This window comes from Rutilus rutilus (genome assembly GCF_951802725.1).
Source record: "Rutilus rutilus genome assembly, chromosome: 6".
In the NCBI taxonomy this organism is placed as follows: domain Eukaryota; kingdom Metazoa; phylum Chordata; class Actinopteri; order Cypriniformes; family Leuciscidae; genus Rutilus; species Rutilus rutilus.
In genome coordinates, this window is record NC_140214.1 from 7,852,931 (window position 1) to 7,870,415 (window position 17,485).

Genomic DNA, 17,485 nt, shown 5'->3' on the forward strand with positions numbered 1-17,485 from the left:
AAATATAATACAAATACTATTAAATATGCAATTACTAATATTAATATGGGATTTTATGGGGTGATAGATAGATAGATAGATAGATAGATAGATAGATAGATAGATAGATAGATAGATAGATAGATGAGAAATGTCCGATATTAATTGCAATGATTTCACTTCACTTTTGATGTTTTGTCCCTCAGGCCAATCCGGCAGAAACGGTCAGATGTCAATTAAAGTCAGTTGTGCGTCTGTGGGCTTCTCTTGTTCTGAGGGCAGCCTGGCCTGTGGCGCACCGCTCGGGCTCCGGGCTCCACTCTCCACGCCGCTGCGCTAATCCGTTTATGAAGCACCTGGGACCGCAATAACATGCGCTTATCCGCCGCCGCCGCGAAACATGCGATAATGCCTACATCCCAGAGGACCAGAGGGGCACTTTATACCCTCTGATTGAACTGTCGAAGTCTCTGAGATGACAGCCAGCGTATTTGTCACATTAGTCTGATGGAAATCGGATTCAAGACTTTATATCCCCTCTCTCAGTATTGTTTAGCAACAGAACTAAGTTTTTTTTTTTTTTTTACTCGGAGTGGGTTCTTCTGTTTGAACAGTTGAAAGTGTGATAGTTTTTCTGTTTGATTGATAAGGGGTCACTCTGAATGAACGGGCCCGTTTGACTGACGTGAGGTTCTCAATGAGCTCCTGCAAAGAAAAGGAACTTCAGTGACTGCGGGGAACAGAGGGGGAGCATCTGAATGTGAGATTGAGAGAGTGAGAGAGTGTGTGTGTGTGTGTGTGTGTGTGTGTGTGTGTGTGTGTGTGTGTGTGTGTGAGAGAGAGAAGTGCAGAGTAATGCAAGAGAATGAGTGGGATGGATGGCTATATTGAATGTCTCTACGTTATAAATAACGCTTCTTCACAATTGTACTCGTCTCCACAGACACATTTTACGGCACTCTCGGCGTCATACCCTGCTGAGACCCCCGCAAGCTGCTCCTTTCATTCTGCAGAGACTCTACTGTCCACAAGCATACAATAAATACCTCTGTGCTGTGCAGCTTTGGGGTTTTTTACTTAAAAGTTGGGGTTTGAAAAGGATTCATGTTCATTAGATAAACACGGTTGTGGCAGAAGAACGCAAAATGCATGGAGCAACTCTGAAGTGCTTCCCAACTTTGTTCCTGAAAGCTTCCCAACTCGTCCCACTAGATTTTGTATATCCTCCTTAGCTGACCCTTCCATTGCAGGTCTTGTGGCCTCTATTAACGATACGTTTGATAAGTAAGGCATCAAAATTGTCTAAATTTGGAGGGCTTTTGGGAACGGTCGAGAACCACTGATCCAAACCAATGCATTAAAGAAACTGAAATGTTATTGAAATGAAATCATTTTAAGAAAACGTCAGTGTTATCTTCCAGATTGCTCTCAGCATCACAGTTTATGTCTGAGGGTGTTATCAGTGACACATCCCCTTGAACTCCCGAGGTCATGGCACAAGAAAGTTTCGGGATTTGGACCAATCAGAAGGCTTTCCCAGATCTTTGGACCCTCCCTCCTTGACCAATCACCGTCCTCGATGGGTAGAAGGAGCCAACAACTCAACAACTGATAAAATGTTTCGCCACTGATCACCATTTCAATTCACAACAACAAGTGTGTCAACAACAACGGAACTGAAGCTCTGAGAATTTTATCTTCCAAACCGCTTTGAGAAAACCTGGATATCCGTGATTAACTTCAGAGGATTGGCAGCGACGTTTTGACTTTTGAAGTTGACTTTTCGTTTTTAACTGAAGACTAGCTGTACTTCCAACAGTCCACTGACACTTGACGATAAGTGCTTCTCCTTTGGATAAATCCCCTTCTTCTATCAAGTGCTCGTGATCCCGTTTATTTCCGCGCAGAGGAGATATGACCGCATTAGCGGGGGGCATTTCCAGGATGATGCGCCCCACGCCACCCCAAAACTACCCGAGAGGAGGCTATTCCTTGGAGGGTAAGGTGTTAGCTATACTACACAGCCTGGGCTTAGATGCATTCACAGACTTGATTCTTCATAAAGCAGATTTGATCTGATGCACTTCAGTATTCTGATTGGAGAAAGAAAAGGGACATTATAGACCTTAATATTGGAAATTACAGTGTAAAAATTTCACATATTTAACATTGAAAACTTGGGTTTAATTCTTTTGTGGTGTCAAGGTTACAAAATTGTAGTTTTTCAACCACGTTCAAGCTGCAACAAAACAAAGAACAAACAACATAATAGGTAACATTTTGTACAGTGATATAAATTTAGTAGAGTAATGTAATGAAATTGATTTAATAGCCTACTTAGCTAACATGTTCTATAAAAACTTTGGGTTACACTTTATTTTAAGGGTGTCTTTGTTACACTGTAATAATACATTTAAGTACTGAGTAATATTAAGTAGCATGTACTTACTATAGGGTTAGGGTTTGGTTGAGGGTTAATTGCTTGTAAATATGCATCATTTATAGTTATTACTATAGTAATTACATGTTACATATGTAACAATGACACTGTAAAATTTGTGTTTCCAAACTTTGTTTTAGCCTATATAAAATATTTTATATATAAGATATATAGGCTATATATATATATATATATATATATATATATATATATATATATATATATATATATATATATATGTAGAGCTACTTTTTAAATAGTTTAAGTGTTCTGGCAACAAGTAACAATTGCAAATTATTGTTATTGATTGGCTTTTTTTGTCAAAACAATTATTATTATTATTGTTAATAGTAGTATTTATAAATAATTAGCATTTGTTATTAGTATTACGCAATCCGTTGTATTGTTGTTGTGTAGTTGTTTGTAGGCTCGCTGATCATAGGAAAGAACTTACTGCTGTCATGCTAATTATATTTGGACTTTTAGCACAAGGAAATGGTTGAATACAGTGTCAGTCACTGATTTTTCCTCCTCTTGCTGCAGTCTCCACGCCGTTAGGTCAGGGCCGCGTGAACCAGCTCGGTGGAGTCTTCATAAACGGACGGCCTCTGCCCAATCACATCCGCCACAAAATAGTAGAGATGGCCCATCACGGGATACGACCGTGCGTCATCTCCCGACAGCTGCGCGTCTCGCACGGATGTGTGTCCAAAATTTTATGCAGGTACCAGGAGACCGGATCCATTCGGCCCGGTGCTATTGGTGGCAGTAAACCCAAGGTATGGACATATGTATAGGGCTGCATTGTATTATTGACTTTATTATACAGTTTACATCAGTTTTACATTTAACTCTGCACGGAGTTTAGCAAATAAAGAGTTTTGATTGACTTCAGAACTACCAAATGTTTGGTATTTTTATGGTTGTGCCCATTGTTAATTTTTTTCAGTATACAGAATAAAGGTATAAAGATTTGTAATGGTTCTCATCTATAGGTTCAGCCAAAAATAAGTCATTTTGTATGGTTCAAATTAGCCAAAAATTGTCTTTATATCAGTTAATTTGTCTGTGAGTCTATTGAAGCACCAATAGATTTTTTCTTTAAAGAATTAGAGAATAAAAAGGTATCCCATGGCATGAGTCTGTCAAACTATTTTTTTAAGTGCAATGCGAATTTACTGTAAATTGCTTTACAAAACACAATATATTTTCCCCTCGTTTAATGACTGCCAAACAATAAAATAAAAATTATATTCTGTTATGAACTTCAAAAAACGAAATACAAACCGATTATTTTACCCATACATTCTTGTTCTAATTGTTGCTAGATATTTTAAAAGTGTTTTAGAAAACTATATAAGGATATAAAAATTAAATAAATGATCGTGTTACCTTTGCAATAAAAGCAGAGCACAACTCCCGATGTGGAAAAGAAAATCGAAGAATACAAGAGAGAGAATCCAGGGATGTTCAGCTGGGAGATTCGGGATAAACTTCTGAAAGATGGAATCTGCGACCGAAATAACGTGCCCTCAGGTACTGAACTTTATCTGGCAATCTCTGCAGTTTAGTTCATGTTTTTAAGATATTGTTTTACCACACCTGTTGCTTGAAGAAAAAAAACAAACAAAAAAAAACAGCCTGTGACTTTAAAACAGCCCTATAATCTTATATATTAAGATTTTAATGCCTCGTGTTAAGGATTTAAATGTTATACTAGCGCATTTTCAGGGGTTTAAACATTCAACAAGTGCATTTATGTGATGTCATTTCATGAAGCTTTCCATGTCTCTCCGCAGTGAGTTCCATCAGCCGCATGCTGCGCTGTAAATTTGGTGGAAACGGAGATGAAGATGAGGATGATGATGAAGTGGAAAAAAGGGAGATCGAGGAAAACGAAAGACGAGCCAAACACAGCATCGACGGGATTCTCGGCGACAGATGTAAGTTCTGACGAGTTTTATATTTTTTCCTTGCGGATTTGAGATATGCACAATGCGTTTAGTTTTATTACAGATATAAGATCTTCTACTTAATACCAAAAACAATAATAATAATAACAATACAATCATGCATATTATTATTATTATTATTATTATTAGATGCTAATATACATATTTTCTGTTAAGACAGTAGCCTATATAAAAAAATAAAAAATAAAAGCTGAGGGGTTTGGAAGTGCGTGAATGTCATAAGCACATTACGGCTGTTTTTATGGATTTATTTTTCCCCGAATGAATATCGCTTTTAATGTTTCAGTTTGAATCTTTTGGCACCAAAATGCAGTAGGCTAGGCCTATATTTTTAACGTTTTTTGTTGTTGTTGTTGTTGTCTTAACTTAAACTCATTGGAACTGAATTGAGGAGCATCGGAGATTAACCTCCTAAAACGAGACGTTCCTGGAGTGAAACTGGCCGAATCAGTAAATCAAACATTTGTCCAAGAATAGCGTTCACTAAAAGACGCTCCTGCGGTGCACAATCGGACACTTGAGGATGAACTTGGGAAACAAAAGCGAAAGAGTCCATGAGACTCACGCTTCAGTTTCCCCAGGACAAAGCTCGGCCTAGCAGTAGCTTGGTCCTGACAAAAGACTCCAAGCTTTTCAAAATTTGGAAAGAAAGGAAGAAAAAACGGTCCAACAAAAGGTGCAGAGAGGACATTATGGACGGGCAATGAGAGATGAATTATTCACGAATGACCGTAGTCCCGACTCAGAAGTGTTTTAGACTTCGAGGCCTGAATAATGTGTCCATTTCTAGCTAGATCTTGTCTTGGAATATTCTCTTTCACCCTAAAAACGACATCAATAACATTAAGAGGTTATGCTTAATTTTTAGGATGTTTTATCATTTACCTAGGCTAGGCTACATTTAAGCATAAAATTAACACTTGTTGATCAGCATGTAGGTAGGCTAAGAATTTTAAGATCGAGGCCATTAAGAATAACGTTACTTGGATTTAAATTGAATTCCTTGTTTGATTGTTTAAAGTAAAAGCGATTAATAGGCTTAATAAAAATATTATTTTTTACATAATATAGCCTACATTTTTTATAGCCTATGAAACAAGTAGGCTAAATAATAGGCTATTGAAAGTTTGATCATCTGGCCCCCATGATGAACCTTCCCAAGGATGTCAAAACAAATATAGGTTGATGTCTGAAATGGATTATTTTTGCATATGCTGTTTAACAATCGTTTCAGTAACCATAAAACCAAGATTACGAGTTCACATGAGAAGGTAGGCCTATTCATATCAGGTCGCCGCTCTTACGCTTTCCTGTATCGACAAATCAGAAGTGGCCTACTCTCAGATCATTTGTTAAAAATGCACACATCACATATATCATAAAAAAAATTATAATAAAAAAACATTTTTGTGCTTAAAATGTTGCTTGTTTAAAATGCTTTAATGATAGTTGATTGCTAACATTAGTTTCGGGAGACACGATAACGCCGCGAAAATCGCTGAAAAGTTCGAATAGATATAGTAATTCGTTAGATATGCCTAATTAGCTCATTTAAACTGCACTTTTTTCATCGAATCTTAATTAGTAACTCAAACATTATCATAAAAGCGTTTTTGTGCTTCAAATTTTGCTTGTTTAAAATCCTTAGGCCTAGTTGACAAGTACCACGGCTAACAAGTGTTGCGAGACACAATAACGAAAATCGCTGAAAAATTCGCACAGATAGTAATTCATTAAATAGGCTTAATTAGCCAATCAAACTGCACTTTTTTTTTTATGGATGTCAAAACATCGTGTCAAAATATCATCAAAATCTTTAACATTCACACAGGCGATAGCCTCGAGGCAAACCCCATTTCCCCAGTTGAAGAAGAAATTGTATGTATTAACTTGGAAATTGATACAGGCAGCGCGTTTTTCTAACCCCCACAGGCCTGAAATTCTTGCGCAGTGGAGTTTGTTCTAGATGTCAAGTGGAGAGAGAAACTGAGCTCTGTGCGCGCTATAGCCGGATTCACCCCGCGTCATGGGCCGCGCTACAATTGGCGCACATTATACTCAGTCATTGCAATGAAAACCTTTTCTAGTAGATTAAATCGAGCCCTTTATTCCTCCCCACTTTCATCTCAGGACAAAAACCCGCCCCCTTCCTCTCCGCCCGGGGCGCGCATTCATTCCTCACTGGCCTTTTCCTTCTCTCTTTTCCAGCACCGCCATCACGAATACAGATCAGTTGGTAATTAGTTTAACAAACGACTGTCGATATGTTGTTGTTGTTTGGAGATTGATGATTGATATGAACTTTTGAAACGCACAACTTTGCTAATGCACTGTAAAAACCTTGCTGCGTTAGTGAAGTAAACTCAAAGTTGTTTTAGTCATTAGTTCAGCTCGGTATTGTTATTGTATTGTATCTCGACTAACTTTAGATTGGGCATTGCCTCAGTTGATATAGGCATTTTATTTAGCTTTTTAAACGTTGAAATGTGTATATTAAACAACATGCACTGTTCATTTGACCTGCTTTATTGTTTCAATGACTTAATCCAGTTAAACAAACTTCTACAAAAAAAAAAAAAAAAAAAAAAAGTGTTATTAGGTATTTGGAGTGTTTTTTAATCAGATATGAGAAATGTTGCTGATTTGATAAGAGTTTGTTGTGAGCTCCCAACAGGCATTTTTAAGAATGTGATTGTTACAGTATGTTTTGCTGTTTGTATGTTTAATTACACTTGATCCAACTGCTCTGAATTTATTTGTGATTTACTTGCCAGAAATGATTGTGATAAGTCAAAACATAGAACTTTTTTATTTTTTTAACAATGTAGCAGAGCTATTTTTCATGAAACTTTTTAGGGCTAAAGCTTTAGAAGCTTTTTGTGTTGTATTTGCATGCATTTAAACCTGGACTTGCAACACAGTTAGTTAGATGTCTATATCTGCATTGGAAAAAAGAAAGAAAGAAAGAAAGAAAGAACAAAACAGTGAATGAAAGAAAGGAAGCGCAAGGGGAAAGGAGAAAGGAAAACAGCCTTTTCAAAGCCCCGTTAATGTTTTTGTTTTCCTAGAAGGATCAATCACCTCTGGCTTTTATTCACATGTAGATGTGTCTACATCATAAAACTCAATGAGTCCTGATCTCCATTGACACACTGTAAACTTCTCCTCTCTCCATTCACTCTCGTCCGTTTGTTTGCAGTGGGCTGATTCTGCGCTGGCTGTATTTCACTCTCTCCTCCCTGCTTGTGGGAGTTGTTGTTTTTTCCTATTCGGTACTCAGTTAAAATCTCAAAAGGGTGTTTTCAGAATCAAGAGGGTGTTCTCTAGCCAAATATTGATTAAGTACATGTTTGCTGAGTCTATAGTTGTCGGGTAAGAGGGGTGTGTTGGATCTGGGCCCCTGCTCCTTCAAAACCTATTGTTGGGCCCCTTAAAGGCTTGAGATCAAAGCAAAGACCCCTTCAGATTTATTTGTCTGGGAAAAGGCAGAGTAGAGGACCATTGCTTACTAGTACATGGATTGAGCATACGCTTTAAAATATGTTTCTCGAAAGTTGTTTGATCAGGAGGCTCAGAGCAAACATTTCGTTTTGTTTTTCCTGTAATAATTTGTGTTTTTTTAATTATGTAACATTTTTACACTTTTTTTTAATGTTGAAATAAGTCTCTTATGCTCAGCATGTCTGCTTTTATTTGATCAAAAAATCAGTAAAAACAGAAATATTAACTGTTTTCTATTTAATTATATTTTAAAATGTAATTTATTCCTGTGACGCAAAGCTGAATTTTCAGCATCTTTACTCCAGTCTTAAGTCACATGATCCTTTAGAAATGATTCTATTTATAAAAAAAACAAAACAACCTAAAACACCCCAAAGACAGTTTTTAAGAACGTCAAGGGACGGTTCTAGTGCCTGGCGTCATAAGTTAATCGATAAAACTTCTCCCACAATGCTGTGTTTGCCTGAGCACATCCCCTCCTTTTTCCTATACCATTAACTTTGGGAAAACTGACAATCCTCGAGCCTCATTTAGCTAATTAAAAGTAACTAAAGTCATCAAAGAGCCACGGCCCCTCTCTCACAGATTCTCATTCACGGCAGGCGAAAAAGAAAACTCAGAAATACAAACAGTCAAAGGGATCAAGTTTTTTTGAAAGGGAGTCCCGTGGAGGCCAATTGAATGAGCTTAGTGCTTTCAGACGTGCCATGGTGAACGCAGTCAACATGTAATAATTAGTTTCATTGAGCTGCATTCCAACAATCTGCTGCTTTTCTCCTGGGCTCATTGTCTCCCAGCAGGCCAATAGCCAGGAGGACAGAGAGAATCAAGCAATGACAACACATGAAAGATTCAGCTGCCTTTGTCCCAGAAAGCAAGGAGGACTTTGTTTGTGTAAATAAAATAGGGCTTTTGCCTGCTTTGCTGACTGGATACTTGCTCAATAGAAAAGGGGGGAGATCGAGGAGCGAGAGCAAAAGATGCACGGCAAAAACAGACAGCTGTGTCACGCAATAACAAACAGATATTTTTGGGACCATTGCTTTTTTTCGCAACCACAATTGTACTCGGAGCTGTAAAGCCAGATGTATTTGTCCGAAACTATAGCCAACTATAGCCATATCTAGCTCGTTGGGGTCTAATTTTATACATTCTTTTGAGATCTGCCTCCTCGATCAATAAACAAGGGTTCTTCTCTCTCTGCTGGAATGTTCCTCAGTCATGATTCCGGGGCCCTGCGGGAATGGAGATGAGCAATCATCTGCCTTTTATTCAGCAGTTCCTTGAAACCTAACAAGCTTCGCCCTTCTCTCTCCGAGTTCATCGAGGTTACGGATCGCAAAGTTATCCGAACATCAATCGAGGTTTTTATGCGGCGATAAAGATTAAACGTCTTTTGACCGAGAGACAATGTGTAGAGTCGTTGTTGTCCCGTTCGCACGTTTGCGTGGCGCTCTCAGAAACGACGTAGACCGTGCATCATTTCCACATGATGTCATTCCATTTGATTTCAGAGTGGCACGCAAAGGAAGAAAACACGCATGCACGCGGTCGCACCAAGCTTATCTCCAAGTGAATGCTGCCTGTATGCTTCATTAGGTCCGCTTTATACGCTGGCACCAGCATTGTGATCCTCAAATATTAATTCAAAGAACAATTAATGAATGCGAAGCATCTTTGAAGTGGGGGTGCGGGGTCAAACCCGGACCAGCCCCTAGCGACTGATGGACTCCTCTTCCACTCCTCTCTTCTCAAAGACGGTTTGAAGTGTCCAAAAGAAAAAGTGAGCAATAGAAGGTCAATGAGAATAGGGGCTCCTCGCCGAATAGAGCGCTCTGTTTTCTTGCAAGTGTTTGTGTGAGTGAAACTCTGGCAAAGGAGCGATGAAAAGGAGGAGAAAGGAGAGGTCGAGGGTTTCAGGGGCCTTGCCATAAAGACTCACAATGAGGCAGTTAATTGAGAAGAGCTAGACGCCGTTGTCAATCACTTAACTTGAGGAAATTCACTACTTAACTGCCAAATGATGCTGGTGAGAGAGGGAGAGACGCAGAGAGAGAGGGAATCTGCAAGAAATGACGGCAGAATCATGTTAAGATGACTAAAAGCTTGAATGAGCGGAGTTTTCTCGTTGTTCTGGAAGGTTCAGCGGCTGCATGAAGCTCCAGCCTTATGACTTCCAGCTTCTACAGTGGACCATTGTTAGCTCACTTTATTTACTCTATGTAACTTAGACGAGCAGAAATCATCGTTTCCAACTCAAATGTGCAATTTCTGATTTGTTTCAGACAGAATTCATTTGGTTTTGGAGAATTTACAGAAGACTTCAAACATGTTCCAACTGTTGTTTTAGCCTGTTTACATCATTTTAAAAAGTGAGTTTAATGAGTACAATTTTTCTGGGGAAACACTGTCATTTTACAAAACCATGTCTCAAATATGCTTTGTTTAGTGTTTCTTATGCATTACACGCTTTGTTGTGTAGGTTTTTGAACTTCATGTTTCATCATTGCATCATAGCCTTTGAACTTTAACAATTACGATTATTGTTGCAGTTACTTAACAACTTAAAATTTGTTGAGATAACTTAAATATCAACCTTACCTAAACCTAACTAAAGTTAACTAAACTTAATATTTTAAGCCAACTACAAACACATACTTTTTTTTTTTAAGTTGAAACAACACATTTGTTTTAAATTGTGATAAATAATCACAGCAATACATTTTTTTACAGTGAGTTTCTTCAAAGTGCCTTAGGTTCAACAAATACCCGTATTCATATAAAGAATTAGGTTAAGTTCACTCAGTGGTATTTTGTTGGTTTAAAAAACTTGATGTTGCATATATTAAATCGATTTGATATTTTAAATAGGTTCCTTTTGGCGTTAGACTGTAAACCCCTTTTTGATTCTTTTTTTAAAAATGTGGTGCATATTAGCTGTTGTTTAAAGAAACACAAGACGTTTTACCTACTTAGTGTGGTTACCAAGTTCCTGCTGAATCTAAATGTTTGTGTGTATTTGAATCAGGGCCGCAGGATTTGAATCCTATTGCATAGGACTTTCAGTCTCTTATTTGTACCCCAGAGAGGGTGAGATGTGGCTGGGCAGGGTCAAGGGGGAGTCCTGGGTCAGTGGCTGTGCAAACTCCCTCTCTGTTGGAAGTGCGGGTTAAGATAATGTGTTTGTTCAGTGTGACAGGTAACAGACACTCTATGATGGCCAATAAATGCTTTGAAACTAAAGAACACAAAGGAGAACTGATTTGCATTAAATGGTTGCATTATACTGTGTTTTGAATGTGCTATTTAGCATCTTTTTCCACAGAAAATTTGAATATATAATTCAGAAACAATGTAAAAAATCAAATTCTTAATCATAATATTTGTATTTTTTTATTTTATTTTTTAGCAAAAAACATCTAAATATCTCTAAAACAAGAGAAATGTTGCATAATATATCAGATTTTCCTTTTTTATATTAAAATATAAAAAAATATATTTAAAATATGATTCATATAATTATTTTTAAATATTATATTAAAGGTAAACAAAATATTTTTATTACATTTTTATTTAATTTTTAAGCATAAACGATTCAATTAATTCAAAATGTTTTAATGCTGTGTAATAAGTTTTAGTTCTTTTGTAGACGTAGAAGTGAATATCAAAGATAATGTGTTTTGTATGTTGAGAGGTGCGGTCTACATTTTGCTCAACATGTGGATTGTATCTGCAGTGATGTTTTGTGTCATTTTATCATATTAGCATTTGACCCACCTGTCCCAGTAATGGCTTACTCAATATGTGCATGTTTGGTACAAAAGCGTGCATAAATATAACGTGATGTCAATGTAATGAGCGCGTATATTTAGGAGCATGTGGTGTGTGTTCCTGCGGTGCAGTCGCTGCGTGGGTGCTGCGTTTTGGCTTTGTCCCGTTGTTGGGAGCGATTCCATGCTGCAACAGGCACCTCTGTCCTGTTCTGACATCATAATGAGCAAAGCATGCTGGGAACCCAAAATGCCTCAGCATCCCCCCTTTATGTTCCTTGTGTCGGTCTCTAAAATTGGACCTTAACGTATTTCTTTTTAATACACAGAACAGCGATTTAAAAACTCACTGGCTTTTTTTAAACCATAATTCACTTTGTGTGATTATATATTTTATGAATTTATTTATTACACTAGCATTGAAAAGTTTTGGGTCAGTAAGGTTTATTCAGCAAGGATGCATTAGATTGAAAAAAAAAAAAAAGTAATTTATAAATATTTCTATTTCAAATTAATGCTATTCTTTTGGCATTTCTATTCATCAAAGAATCCTGATAGAATAAAAAAAATTAGGGTTTTCACAAAGAACTTAAGATAGTGTCTTTACCAGAAAATCAGCATATTAGATTGCTTTCTGAAGGATCATGTGAGTAATGATGCTGAAAATACAGCTTTGCCATCACAGGAATAAATTACATTTTAAAATATAATACAATAGAAAACAGTTATTTTTCAATTGTAATAATATTTCAGTTTTTACTGAATTTTTTATTAAATAAATACAGCCATGGTGAGCATAAGAGACATATTTCAACATAAATTATTTATTTTTTTAACAGTATAGTGCATACTGATATATTGACTTATTATAATGATATAGGTAATAAATAAATATCATATGAGCAATTCCAGGCCATTTTAAATTTAGGTTTAATCACTTTTGGATCATGCATCTTTTGCACCCATATAGGCAACAGGCAAACTCGACCCCTGTTACCAAAGTATTTTTAACAGTAAGCACAGTTAGCAGTTAGTCATCCAGAAAGTAAGCCTATTTCAAGGATGATACTGTCCAAAAGTGTCCGGTCTTGTTTTAGTCCACCTGCAAGGTTAAAAATGATCTTTCAAACGCGCTCTTCTCCTCTTTGTCTCTCTTCCTCCGTCTTCCTCTCTTTCTCTCTCGCTCGGTTTCTCTCGGGGCAGCTGCTGGGGTCGTGGCTCTTTAGCGAGTTGAGTGACTCCCTGCTCCTCCCTCTTAACAAAATGCCAACCCCAGATGGAGTCGTGATCGTTCCGTTAACCATTCTTCTCCCTACATCTGCTGGGATTCTATATACTCTTTAATTCACTCACCAGTGGCTGGCTGGGGCGCGGGCTGAAAGGGCCAGCACTCCTCCACGCTGCAAATAAATGCTTCATTTGTCTCTTCTCTCTTTTGTTTTGTTTGGGGAACACATGTCAGGAGCTCAATTACCCAACCATTTAACAGCCCCTGAGGAGGAGAAGACTCTCCCCTACCAGGAGCTATAAACTGCCCAGATGGTCGTCTGTGGACTCTGGTGCGAGCGCTCCAACATCCCTGTGTTTACTTTCACTTCATCTCTCTTTGTTTTTGCGGCTTTGTTTGCGTGTCAAAGTGCGTGTTGCGTTAGAGTTGCCAACCTGACTTTCCTGTAGGAAAATCACAAAGGAGATCTTTTCCAAATCTCAATTTCTTCAGCAAATCGAGTCTGTTTCTTCCGAGGAAAAGTAATCTCACACGTTGCAGATAAGACCCCTAAAACGCCTCAGACTGCGCTCAGATATGATGTCAGGTTAAAAGAACTCAAATGTTTCTCCTCAGATTCTTCCAAGACTAAATACGGATTCATTTTATTGTGTGTCAATGATGAACACGTTTTTATGTGTTTTAAGAAACATTGGGAGAAGCATCTGAGACAAAGTTGATCATTAAAGGATAGTTCACCATCCCTCCTCCCCAAAAAAAGGTCATCATTTAATCACCCTCAAGTTGTTCCAAACCTGTATGAGTTTCTTTCTTCTGTCGAACACAAAAGACGATATTTTAAAGAATGTCGGTAACCAGAGAGTTGACGGTAGCCATTGACTTCCATAGTATTTCTTTTCCCCTACTATGGAAGTCAATGGGGTCCATCAAATGTTTGATTACCAACATTCTTCAAAATATCTTCTTTTGTGTTCGACAGAGGAAAGAAACTCATACAGGTTTGGAACAACTTGAGGGTAAGTGATGATAACATTTTCATTTTTGGGTAAACTATCGCTTTAAATAGAAATTGGCATCATTTGCTCATCCTCATTTTGTTTGAACTTTCTTTCTTCCGTGGAACATATTTTGAGAAGTAAGTTTGATGACATGCTGAGCTATGAAATTAGCAACCTTCGAGCAATAGTTTTCCTCTGGGTTTTCAAATCCATCATTTTAAAGTCAGCAAACTCTCTTCGAGTTTTGCATAAAGCTGCGCTTGCTTTGCGTCATTTTGGCTTCTGTTCTGCAGTCTTCTCTTGTTTCTCAGTGATTATGCCTGGAATTCACCACATCCACTTTAACGTCCATCCAAATGCTACGGAGTTCATTCAGAGCACTCATTTCTCTCTCTCTCTCTCTCTCTCTCTCTCTCTTTTCTCGAGTGCACTGATAAATGCTGTGTGTAGCTGGCAGGCTGCAGGTTTGTGGGGTTTGTCCTGTGTGTGAGAGGAATATAAATCTGATGTGTGAGCGAGAGGCACCATGTGCTGGTATCGTGAATTAACGCTCACTAAATAACAATAGACCTACTGATGACTCTTCCTGTGGTTAGAAGCTCCAAAACTTCCACACGTCCTCCAGCTAATGGGATATTTAAGCAATGACTACATAATTACCATTATATATAACTACTGTGACGTTAAGCAGTCATTTTACTACGTTTTATCATTTTAGACATATTAAAGTGCCTAGAGGTGCAATGCATTGTTTACAGAATTTTATTTTGAATGTAATTAGTAACCAAAATAATTTATTTGAATTAATACAATAAAACCCAATGTAATATGTGTTAATTTTCTATTTAAAAATATTATTTTAGTCCTGTTTACAGTGAAATTCCTCCATATCCAGATCATGTCAACTCGTAGGTGTAGATTGTCCTTCTAGTTACACTTTACATTTGAAATACCAAACGAAGCCAAACCAAATCATGACAAAAATTCCAAATTTTATGACACATTGCGTGATTTAGTATTTCAAAGCAAATGTTTACTCCCCTAGTGCTTATGTATGTTGTTTCATAATTTAATTTGGTTGAATAATGTCTTTACTTTACTTTTACTTTTAAGTGGTCCACAAGCTACCTGTCTTGCCTCCTCAGTCTTTTCTTGGTGCATCATATCACTCATTGTAGCGAGACATTCAGTTGTCTGCTTTAAAGGATTTTTTGCAGATGAAAGACAAAACCTCTGTCTAAAGTCAAAGAGATGCAGAGTAGATGAGCGTGAGAAGATAGATGGGCTGAGCTGTCGGTGGTGTATGGGACAGGTATGCTGTGGGAAGTGGACACAGTGTGAGTTTCCTGTCCTGCTGAAATTCTGAAGGACAGTGAATGAATCTGTGAGTCTGTCAGTGTTGCCATTTACCAGTACGAGAGGTTTTCAAGTCATAAGACCCTTGATTTATTAAGAATTAAAAAAATGTCAGTGGCATTTTCAGCGGCTTAACAAGTGTTTTCACACAATTACAGACTAAGGGTATGTTTACACAAGAAACAAGAGTTGCGTTTTTCGCGTAGAGACGACAACATTGTCAAAAGGATCCCCGTTCACACGGATCCGCGAAACCGACTACAAAGGCTGTATCATTCATGCCAGGCCAGTACGTGCCTATACACTGAACAAGTATAGACTGAACAGGCACGTGCATGAAGTCACTGTTTTCACAAATTCTCATTTTTGTAGTTTACATGGAGACGATAACGCTATCTTTTACAGTAACGCTTGGACTTTGAAACCCGTTTTCAAAAGTTTGTGTTTTTTCAGGCCACCAAAACACCGTTGTCGTGTAAATGAACTGCCAAAATGTATAAAAAGTTTCCCTTTTTTAGTTGAAAATGGTGTGTAAACAGCCCCTAAGATGATTTGTTGACATACACTGCTCTCCATATGGGAAGCTTTTGGTTATTCTGTGAAAATTCTATGCATTCTGTTTCTTTTTAAAGGGGAATTATGGGAGCAATTTCTGTCTGTATCGATCTGATTCTCAGAGTAAATCTGGGGTAACACTTTATTTTAGTGTCATACGTTACATGTATTTACTATAGTAATAACTATAAATTACATCCAACGAACCATAAACTAAATTAAAACCTAATCCTAACCCTATAGCAAGTACATGTAGTTAATTAATATTACTCCATATGTATACTTACAGTGTAACAAAGACACTTTCAAATAAAGTGTAACCAAATCTGGTTTATGATGTTAAATGAATCTCTAATCCGATCTATGTCTGTATGGCTGCTTTGTCGGTGAAGTTAAAAATCCATGTAAAATCATGGAAAGATACATTTTTTCCGAGAAGTGCCTGTTTAGCGTACGTCAGTGCTGTAAATGGACATGATGGACGAGACCGGGGCTGACAATCATCTTAAACTAGAATCGCTATTCCCACACACCCTCTCTAGTCACTAAACTAGTCCCCCAGGTGCCATTGAGCGATCAGCCCCCTCTTCTTCATCTTCTTTTTTTCTCCTTAACTCTCTCCGTATCGCTCTTTCCCCGTCACCCCCCCACCACCTCCACCTCCGTAACCCCCTGGCCGTGGAGGAGGAAGGGTTCGGGGGCGGCCCCCCGCTGTTCCCCTGCGGAGCCCCCATTGCCCTGCGTCCAGCCCTCATTGTGCCCACCTCCCCCCCCGCCCCCTGCCAGGCAGGTGACAGGGGCCTCAATGCTGCCCGGACCCAGCTCATGGAACCTACAGATGGAGCGTGGAAATCAGACTCCAAAGAGCTCAGTCACCATTCTCACTAAACAGGCCAACAAAAGACTGCCAAATAACTCCCCAAAAGAGATGGAGAGAGAGAGAGAGAGAGAGAGAGAGAGAGAGGGAGCGCGCAAGAGAGAAAGAGCCAAATGAAACAGTGTAATTTACAGATTACAGTCTGTAGCGTTTGACTTTTTTTTGCTGCAGTAATGATAGAAACTCAAGAGAATTATGTTTTATTTTATTTATTAACTTTTTATTTTGTGTTATTTTTTATTTTATATTACTTTATTTATTTGCAGCGTTTGACTTTTTGCAGTAGTAATATTAGAAACTCAAGGGAATTATGGGAAGACCGACTTGCTTATTCACCTATTATTTCATTTTATTTATTACTTTTTAATTTTATGTTTGCAGTGGCAATAATAAAAATTCAAGAGAATTAAGGGATGTCTAAGTTTAGTTTTAAATTTTTTGTTTTATTTTTTCAATTTGTTCATTTTTTTTTTTTTTTTTTGTACTTGACTTTTTTGCAGCTGTAATGATAGAAACTCCAAGTAGATTGGAAGACAAAGAAAAAGAAACCAAAAACTGAGATGTTTTGCTTCTAAAGAGATTTGAAAGCTCTCTTGCTCTTTTTTTTTTTTTTTTTTTTCATGCCCCTGTAAACTTGATTTGATTTCTGGATGTTAGTTTTGGGAAAATAACATGTTTTTATGTGCTTTTCTAATTTGCGAGTCAGTTCTCTGAGGGCTTTCTGTATGAAGGATATGATGGATACCATGTCCTCAAAAACTGTCCGTTCATTCATTCCAGTCTACTGAAAATAGTCCAAACTTTTGGG

At 37.8% G+C, this 17,485-nt stretch overlaps 1 protein-coding gene across 2 annotated transcripts in view; it reads left to right on the forward strand.

The window, feature by feature from the left end:
- The first annotated feature begins 1,647 nt into the window (after positions 1 to 1,647).
- Positions 1,648 to 17,485, forward strand: part of pax3a (paired box 3a) — a 32,274-nt gene continuing 16,436 nt past the window's right edge. The window contains exons 1-4 of one of the 2 annotated variants that reach the window (XM_084411770.1): positions 1,648 to 1,978; positions 2,963 to 3,198; positions 3,826 to 3,955; positions 4,219 to 4,362. In XM_084411770.1, the coding sequence (XP_084267896.1) occupies positions 1,894 to 1,978; positions 2,963 to 3,198; positions 3,826 to 3,955; positions 4,219 to 4,362 (595 nt within the window). In that variant the 5' untranslated portion in view covers positions 1,648 to 1,893. The remainder of the gene's footprint in view (positions 1,979 to 2,962; positions 3,199 to 3,825; positions 3,956 to 4,218; positions 4,363 to 17,485) is intronic. The other variant, XM_084411771.1, reaches the window with a different exon arrangement.